This window comes from Cynara cardunculus (assembly GCF_001531365.2).
Source record: "Cynara cardunculus var. scolymus isolate 2C chromosome LG 4, CcrdV1, whole genome shotgun sequence".
In the NCBI taxonomy this organism is placed as follows: domain Eukaryota; kingdom Viridiplantae; phylum Streptophyta; class Magnoliopsida; order Asterales; family Asteraceae; genus Cynara; species Cynara cardunculus.
In genome coordinates this window covers 16,943,135-16,953,146 of record NC_037531.1, presented here as the reverse complement: position 1 = coordinate 16,953,146, position 10,012 = coordinate 16,943,135, and the positions used below count along the sequence as shown (strand labels likewise).

At 34.6% G+C, this 10,012-nt stretch overlaps 1 protein-coding gene across 1 annotated transcript; it reads right to left on the bottom strand.

The window, feature by feature from the left end:
* Window positions 1-5,054: 5,054 nt before the first annotated feature.
* Window positions 5,055-6,362, bottom strand: LOC112510942 (myb-related protein 330-like). The gene is made up of 3 exons (XM_025116294.1): window positions 6,215-6,362; window positions 5,953-6,082; window positions 5,055-5,799 (listed from the first exon to the last, which is right to left on the bottom strand). Exons 1-3 carry the CDS (start codon window positions 6,360-6,362, stop codon window positions 5,055-5,057), a joined length of 1,023 nt encoding a protein of 340 aa, XP_024972062.1.
* Window positions 6,363-10,012: the final 3,650 nt, after the last annotated feature.

The window sequence follows — 10,012 nt, the reverse complement described above, 5'->3', positions numbered from 1 at the left end:
AATTCTAACTTCTAAGTTCTAACTTCTAAGCAGTAAGCAGAGTGAAACAAGTAATAGCATCCAAATCAGCCACTCACCTACAGCAGTATCTGATCAAATTCTAAATTATTTGTAGTATTTCATAAGCAAATAGCCAACAATATATGATACAACCTACAACTCTTAATGTAAGAATATATGATACAACCTACAGCTCATAAACAATATATGATACAACCTGCAGCTCATAACCAAAATACGATTCAAACCTGGCTCTTGCTGGCTGTGACGTAAACTCGTAATAGAGAAGAGAGGAGATCGAGAACGACTAGAAGAAAAACAGAGGAGATCGAGAAGAGAGCTGGACAGTGGCTTGGGCGCTTGGCTCTGTCGTAACTCGTAAGACACGCTGGGCTTAGTTCGAGCGAGAAAAGAGAGAGACCRAGAGAGAAAAGAGAGAGACCGAGAGAAGAAGTCTGAACTAAGTTTAGATTTAGATTTAGACCTAATTTACTAAGCAGCCCAAAAAATAAGGCCCATGGAATAAAAAAAGCCCAAATTTTAACCCTTGTAAAAATCGGAATATCGGACCGATTTTTCACTAAAATATCGCTCAGAATATCGCCAAATATCGCCGATAATATCGTTGCCGATATTTTGGCCGATATTTTATGACCGATTTTTTCCCTTCGAGCGATATCCGATATATCGCCGTTATATCGCGATTTTGACAGCATAGACCAATTGTAACCTTGGGTAATACGAGGTGATTTTTGAGTGACACCCAACAAGATGTCGGCTCTCTAAATTCCCCTAGAGATTATGAAACAGAGTTCAGAGATATTGTCTCAAGGTGTCTTATGTTACTTCTTTGACTTGAATCTTAGGGGCCGTTTACCAATCACTTACCCGGTAAGTGTTTACCGGTAAAATTCAACACCATCATTTACTTACCGGGTAAGGTTTTAGTCCACCAAAACAAGTATCGTATGGAACAATTTACCCGGTAAGCGCTTACCGTGATAAAAGTCATCGTCCTCACTTACTAGGTAAGACTCTTGGTCCTTGTCTTGGCTCTTACCGGGTAAGATTCTTGGTTCTTAACATATTATCCGTCAAAGATAATGTGATTTGATGTTTGCTTACCCGAATAAGCGTTTGGTAAACGGCCCCTTATTCAAGTTGTTCCACTAAACAATGAGATAATGGATTTGTTCATGCGTAACATCTTGTCTTATTTCGTGCTTTGATACATCAGACATTACCAAACTGGTCAACATTTTGGGCGGCACTATTCTGTCGGAAATCCGTCTGAAAAACAGAGTTTTCGGCGGATAGGACTATCGGAAAATGAGGCGTCGATGATTTTCTGATTTATTTTATAAACGGTGTATGCTTGAAGATTGTTAATGAAAGCCATTAATTGATTTTTTTATTTATAAAAAATATGATTTTTTTATTTATAATTGAATTGATAGTAATTGTATCATTATGAATAATGTGTAATTTTAACTGAATTAATTTTATATAATAAAATTGATATCTAATGCAATTTTAGGCAAGTTTTGATGAGAGGAGACAAGGATCCAAGAATTTATGCAAGTAGTGACATAAAATAATTAATTGTAATATAAAAATTAATTATAAAATAAAAAAGTTAATTAATTATAAAAATAACTATCGAAAAAAGTGTGTTTCATTGTGAAAAGGGTGATGTCCAATTGGTTTGAGCTTGAGTTTCAAAGGTCAAAAGTGCCTGGAGGTCCAAGATTCGAATCCAAGGATGAATAGATACGGCCGCAGAGATTCAAATGCGGCGATTCAGGGCTATCCGTGAAGCGAGTGGTCGTTCTGGGATTAGTCGGCTTGCATAGCAGATTGGATATCCAGGTTAATTAAAAAAGATTAATGGTAACTCATGATCTATTCATTAGATATTTTATGGGGTTGTGTTCTTCGAAAGAGCAATATAACAATATAAAGATTGTCCAAAAACTTTGTCTATAGTACCCATAAGTATTACTTGTCTCACATATATGAAGTGTAGAACTTAAGGTTTGTTTACATGACAGAAAGATCGTATGAGAATGTGAGTTAAGATGAGAAGTATAAGAAGTGATCTGAATCTTTGATCATCATTAATCTCAAACCCATCCATGAACAACGTTTAATACGGGGATTGATCCAATGCATCTCATTTTAATTTGCATCCAATGGTGGAGATTTTTTCTTACGTTTTTTTTCACCTCAACTCTTCTTCTCATTAGAATCCAACCCTTGTTTATATACCGTAACTCAAGTGAATGAGTTAAGATCTATTAGCATGAAAGCTCTTGTAACGTGCATGCACAATTTCAATTGTGGGCAAGAATCAAGCTCTAGACCATAAAACTTATGTGCATGTCCTGCCAGGGATGGTAATGGGGCGGGGGCCCCAATACCCGTCCCCGTCCCCGATCCCCCGTATGTGTCCCTGTCTCCGTCCCCGCCGGGGATTATGATCACATCCCCATCCCCGTCCCCAACGGGGATCTTTTTGAAGTCTATTGAAAACAATTTATAGCAGTTTTATCTATTTGGAAATACAAATCAAGGGAGAAGTAAAGAAGACAATGTCTACCTCTGTTGAGAAAAACCAATGAAGTGAACGTGTAGGGAGAGGGAGAGTCGGAGACTGTCGCTCTCGCCGTCGCTGCCGCTGTAGCTGTCGCCGTCGCTGTCGTCAATTAGGGTAGGGAGAGGGAGTCGTAACTCGTAACGTATTGAGGACTGAGGAAGGAGTCGTCGTATCGTCAATAGGGAATAGGGATTTTGGGTTGGAAGGAGACGATGAATGAGACTGGAAGGATTTTGGGGGTATTAACAGGCCTAATACAATCTTAGCTTGGGCTAGACCATTCTCTAGCTTAATACAATTAACAGGACAAAGGCCAAAGCCCAAAGCCCACAATACATATATATAAAACGGGTCGGGGCGGGGAGTGTTGTACCCGTCCCTGTCCCTGTCCCCGGCTTGAGCCAAGCGGGGATCCCCGTCCCCGTCCTCGGGACCCGATTTTTTCGGGGAATCCCCGTCCCCGAACGGAGCGGGTGGACCGGGTTACCCGACGGGTCGGGGGCCATTCCCATCCCTATGTCCTGCGAACACGAATGATATGGAAGGTCGATTGAAAAAGTTTAGGTTGGTTTTAGGAAAATTTCTAGTCTCTTGCTATGGTATAACTGCATGATGTGTGTATGTATGTATGTATGTATGTATGTATGTATGTTAATTCTGGTTTAAAATAGGCATGTTGCAATAAGATAGTTTATAAATATACGTCTATACTTTTTCATTCATTTAATTATATGACTTGAAAACAAATCATTAAATCCAACATATCAAATTCATTTAATTATCAAATATCAAAACTTTTGGCCTTCGCACAGCGTTGTAGTCATACAACACAACTTGTTTTTATCAAAATATCTTTTGCATATTAAATGGTGCCCAAATTTTGTCAATCAAATTAAGTTTGAAAAAACCGTAAGCAATTGGATCGATCAAGATCATGATTCATTCACTCAAATTCATTAAAATTTCGGATTTCGGATTGCTTCGGCTTCGGGTTGGTCAGGTTTCGGGTTTAGTTACAATGCAATATATATATATATATATATATATATATCCAATCGATTTAGATGATTGATAAATCGATAATATGCTTAGAAATTAGAAAAAGAACACGACCGACTAAGATTTTTAGAATTTTTAAAAGATAATTAGATAAATAAGTATATTTATCTAGTATTTAAAATATATATATTTTGGGTTTTCAGACATATCTGGTGGCCAAAAATCAAACCCAACCCGGACCCGAATTTTCTCCAAAAAGTCGGTTTTCGGATTTTCAGATTTCAGGGCATTCGGGTTTTACGTAAATACTTCATTTTCGGTTCAGGTTTGGGTTCGGATAATCCGGGTTTTACACACCCCTAGTTTATGCGTTTAGACTTGTATATTATTGTGTTTTTGTGGGTTTTTCGTTAAATGTCATTTTTGCCCTTTTATTTTATTTTATTTTATAGTTTGATTAATGTCAAACTACGGTTTTGTGTCACTACTTATAAAAGCGCTTTTTAAATGATTAAAACTCATGAGTAGTTTCTATAAAGTTTTAAAAAATCAGACCCAAAATTAAATTGAGTGATCCAAGATTTTTTTGGGTGAGTTTAAAACAAAATATGTAATGATTTGACTTTCCAAATGTCAAACCATGATTTTTTAAGCAATTTGAGAGTGATGATTACACCAAATACGAATACCGACGAATTTCAGATGGAAAATATCTACCGATGCCAGTAATCTAAACAAACGACGATTAACATAAACAGTTAGGGGTTGTTTGACAGTTGCTGAATGATTTAATACAGAATGATTAAGTGAGACTATCATGATATAGTGCAAAATGAAATATAATTGTTTACAATGAGTTAGAGTGTTGAATGGTTAAGAGAGACCCATGATACAAAATCATTCAGAGAGTTTTAGAACCATTAACAGACATATTTTTTTTTTTGTCAAACAAGATTTACTTCTTAACGATTTAGAGGCTGCCCCTTAATGGAACTATTAAGAGGTAAACAAACAACTCCTTAGAAATATACTACGTTATTATGGTTTGTGGCTTCCATAAATATATGTGAAAAATCTCGAAACATACAGATAGGATGTGTACACATCGACAAAAGACGGATATCAAAAGAATCATCTAAGTACTAATTTTTATTTCTGGTCGAAATATAACCGAATATTGTAATCACTCTTTTCAAGAATCGAACACAAACCTATATCATCATATGTCTCTATAACACGATAAAGAACATCAACGTTCCACACCCGCTAACATAAAAAGAATTATTTGCACCCGTTGGTATCAGTTTTAGTTATTTCTTGACGTACGCCAAAAGAGTAGAAAGTTAAAAACGACGAATTCTAGTGCACCAAAACTAGCTTCTTAAGAGTCGTCAGAAAAGAAGTACGTTTTCATCGTGACTTGAACTCGTGATATTTCGTTATAAATTAGGGTTTCGTCTTAGCGGAAAGCATCCAAGTATTCACCTAAAAGGGTTTCAGAAAGAAACCCCATTTGGTAGATACTGAAATCTTCTGCATCATTTTGAACAAAGTCGCTCTGCCCCTTTTTCAACTGACCGGCACGACCATTGTCGAAATCGCCTACATCATTATAAGCTTGTATCTCCCGCAATTCTCGCCATTGATTCGCATTCCCTTCTTCAGGTTCGGTGTTCATCTGGAATCCTTCAAAACGGTCGTTGTTCATGTTCGAATTACAATAATTAGTACTCGAAAACTCTCTTGCTTCCTCTTTCATGAAGGAATCCATGATCATTCTTGAAGTCAAGTTATCATAAAGATCAAAACTTGAAGATGATATTTCACAATTCATCTGTTGATATTGAGCTAAAAGATCGCAGTTTAGGTCAATCGGCGCGATACCCATCTCCAATTCACCTAAAAACAGGTTATTAGTGATCAACCCACCATTGTTGTTCATATGAAAAGCTTGATCTAGTTCATGAGCTGCCATTAATGCCATTGATGATGTCGACGACGACGATGAAGTTTGAACATTCTCTGATTGCTTGCACGCAAAACCAGTCTTGTCTTCGTTAACTTGGTTCGGGACATCAGTAATCGGCTTGTGGGTGTTCGGATCGACCCCTTGTTTGATCAGTTTTTTCTTTAAACACGAGTTCCAGTAGTTCTTGATCTCGTTATCTGTTCTTCCAGGCAACTTTGTTGCAATCTGAGCCCATCTGCCAAAGACCACCATTTCTTATAACTCGATCAATCGCATTTTGTAAGTGATATATATCAAAGAAACGAAAAACTGTAATCTGTAGACACCGAGCGCAAGATTGAATTCAAACATGTGTGTTTATGACTGCTCGATCGGTCATTGTATATACCTGTTGCCAAGAACTTGATGTAAACCAACGATGATGTCTTGTTCTTGCTGTGAGAAACCACCTTTTTTGAGATCAGGCCTCAAGTAGTTTACCCATCTAAGTCTGCAACTCTTTCCACACCTCTTCAACCCTTTCCCAATTACAAAAAAACAAGATGGGTTTTAGTCATAAGACCAGAAAACACACACACATACATATATATATATATATATATATATAGAGAGAGAGAGAGAGAGAGAGAGAGAGAGAGAGAGAGAGAGACCAGCAAGATGAGGAATGGAACTCCAAGATCCAACACCAAATCTGGTAATGTAGGTGAAGAGCTTTTCATCTTCTTCAGGAGACCATAATCCTTTCTTGATCTTGAGATTCTTCTGGTTAATAGCAGAACATGAAATGTTTGCTGCCATTTTTGGTTAAGTTTTTTTGGTTGGTAGAGAGGGATTTAGTGGTTAAGTGTAAACAGGAGAGGTGCTTAATGTAATTAAGCTGAAGAATCAGAAGAGGTGGTAGCTAGGCTTTGTTGTCACTCCATATAACATGTATGTATATATAGGTGCTTAATGACATTTTGCTTTCCACTCTGATGGGATATTTGTTGATTATCAAGTCACTGTCTTTTTAGTATATTTTCAATTCTAAGTTTCAATATTCCTTCAAACACTTTTTTAAGTATATAATATATAGAGAGAGATGGGTAATTATAAAAGGGTTTTTCTAACCCCACCCCCTCCTATGGGTGCATGTGAGGGGGTGAGTATGTGAGGGTGAGAGTGAGGGAAAGTTGTGAGGGTGAGACTGAGGGTTGGTGTGAGGAGGAGGGGGTGAAAAGTGATGTAGGGGATGAGGATATCAACCCCCTTATAAAACCCTTTATATTTGTATAACTCAATCGTCCATTTAGTTTGATTAATATGTAATTTCGTAGAAGTTTTGATTGTATTCTAATATAAAGTATTGATCATGATTAGTGAAACTTATTCATTCCATAAATATTTAAATCATAATAAATGAAATCTCATCATTTTCATAAATATTTCAATTTATTATGTTACATTGGTTGTACAAATGCAATGAGTTGCATTTGAAACAAACTCTCTCTCTCTCTCTCTCTCTCTCTCTATATATATATATATATATATATATATATATAACAAATTAAACATATAAACTCATACATCTTCCTCACCTTTATTATAACCATCTTTTGATTTTACAAGAAAAAACAAGATAACTAGGTATTGATATTTAAATAAATTGTTAAATATATAAAATAACAATCTATTTTTATAATTTTTTATATTATAATATCGTATTATAATAAAATAAACGATTATTCACATGATTAAGTATGTGATGACAAAGTTTTTCTAATATACTTAGGGTCCGTTTGGTTTGCATGATTGTTTTCGAGGGATTTAGATTTTCTGGAGGGATTTGGATTGGAATTGATTTGAAATCATCGGCGTGCTTGGTTTATAGGATTTGAAATAGAATTGGATGTTAGATTTTGCCAACCGATCCGATTCAATTAACATCGGATCACCAATCCAATGGAATTGAATTCATCCGGTGTGTTAATTCAATTCAATTATCTAACAATGATACAAATTAATTAATTGTTTTTAACATGTGTTAAAATCAACACAAGAGAAGTTAACAATCCAAAGCCTCACATAAAACAAATTCCAATTTAAGAGGGTGTTTGGGATTGCTTATTTGAAACAACTTATGATTTTCTACAAAAGAACTTATCAACTTATTATAAGTCAGAAATGTTTAACTTCTTCAAAAACTTTTTATTACCGGTTTGGCACCAATATAAGTTATTTATCCAAACACTCAAAAGTGCTTATTACCGATACCACACCCGAATAAGTCAATAAGTTGTTTTTATAAACAATCCCAAACACCCCCTAAGTAATTTGAAAATAAATTAACTGGATGATAGTTGGATAATGGTTGGATAGACAACATCAGATGATTAATTGGATGTTGATCGGTTCGGTTTTGGTCAGTTCTAGACTGCCATTCGAGAACCGACCGATCCAATCCAATTATAATTGGATATCCAATTATGGTCGATCAGTTCTAATTTTCTGCACATCTCTACCTTCAGATACAAACTTTTCTACTCAGATACGATAACAATAAGTAGATATCAGATAAAGCGCGTTGAAACTTGTAGTGATACAACTAAACAACAATGATTGTAAATAGGGGAGATGAAGCATTGAATCAAACAAAGGGGTCATGGTCAAAGGGGAAAAGGGGTATTGTCGGCATTGTAAAAGGTCGTCCCATGAAGCTTCAATTCAGCTCTTCATGTCTTAATCTGTTTGGTGCTTTTTGTCCCCTCTTTTTAACCATTTCAATGTCCGACACCTTATCTTAGATTTTACGTTACCATTGACATTAATTATTTTTTACAGTTTATTTTTCTAATCATTGTTTTTCGGACAAAAAAAAAAGGGACGGAACCTTCAGGAAAACTTTACTCAACAAAACATCAAAATTAAAGACAAATGTACTGAAATCTGATTTTGCTTCTGATTAATTTATAAGAGGTGGTACTGAAGTCTGAAATATAAATTAATAAGACCGTATATTTTTATAAACTGATATACGCCTGAATTTGTTAAAATTGTTTATTTAACCCATTAAAATTTTTAGTGTTGAAGTTATAGATAAATTTATATAATTTCACATATTTATTCATCGTCGTTATGAAATTTACATCTAAATTATATAATTAGTATTTATTTAAACGAAAATATGTTATTAACGGTGTTTAACATATTTATATTCTAATAAAATACATAAATTGAGAGAGGTGGGGATTGATTTGGTGAGGATCGATTGAGAGAAATGATCGATTAAGATTCATCGATTGAGAAACATCGTTATTGAAGATTTGAAAAACAATAAAAAGTAAATAAGATGTTGGTTTACCTCTTATTAGGTAAGAGGAAAATAATAGATAAATGTCTCTGGAAAATTGAAAAAAATAACAAACAGTTTGAATGACCTTGCATCTTAACTAATCAGACATAAGGGGTTGATAAGAGTTTTTTTTTATGAAAAACAAACAAGGCTAAAACTATTATTATTATTTTTGTATATATTTTGTTAAACACATTAATTAATTTGTAACGAATTTTAATATCAGTTATGTGCAAAAGTACTGTTTTCTTTATTATTAAAAAAACGCAAATTTTTATCATATACTGAAATCTCTTTGTTTCAAAAAATAGATACAATATTTATCTTGATATGGAGGCCTCCGCCCCAGATAAACTACCCATCTCGCTGTGTCCCGCCCCCTTGTTTTATTCGAGAAAAAGCGGGAGCCTTGGGTATTGATTATTGGGCGTCAATAAGGTAACCTAACCATTAGTTAAGGGGTTTGGTTGAACTTTGGAAAAAATTTAAGGATAATATAACAAACACTTAGTCGGTAAGTGCTTATGGGTAAAATCTAACACTATTTACTTATCGAGTAAACAACATCACATGTAGTAATTTACCCGGTAAGCACTTACCATGGTAAGAATTGTCATCCTCACTTACCGGATAAGACTTTTGGTCATTTTCTCGATCTTATAGGGTAAAATTCTTGGTCCTTACCATATTCATCTAGTAAGGTAATGTGACTTGGTAAACGCTTACTCAGATAAGCATTTGATAAACGGCCTCTCAATCCGTTTATTTTATTATCTGTAAGGGCAAAATGCATAAAATAGCAATCTACTTTCATAAATTTATTTATTATAGCATTGTACTTTCAGTTTTTCTTATTATAGCAATGTACTTTCAAATTATTTTTTATTAGGACATTGTACTTTGAAAAATTTACTCATTATAGCATTGGGTAACCTTTTGATTTAAATTTACCCATTATACCAGGTTTTCAAGTCATCTCATTGTTCATGTAGGCTGTCCACATATACTATAGTGATGCGACTTTCTTATTACAATATTGTACTTTCAAAATTATTTTATTATAGCATCTACTAGTTCTTATAAAACAATGTACTTTTAATTTTAATATTTAGATATT

What these genes read in the sequence shown, in the direction of transcription:
- LOC112510942 (XM_025116294.1), bottom strand. Translation starts at nt 6,362, where the DNA reads ATGGCAGCAAACATTTCATGTTCTGCTATTAACCAGAAGAATCTCAAG. An exon ending in TTCCATTCCTCATCTTGCTG is followed by an intron (nt 6,083 to 6,214) that starts GTCTCTCTCTCT and finishes TAATTGGGAAAG; the next exon opens with GGTTGAAGAGGTGTGGAAAG. An exon ending in CATCAAGTTCTTGGCAACAG is followed by an intron (nt 5,800 to 5,952) that starts GTATATACAATG and finishes GGTCTTTGGCAG; the next exon opens with ATGGGCTCAGATTGCAACAA.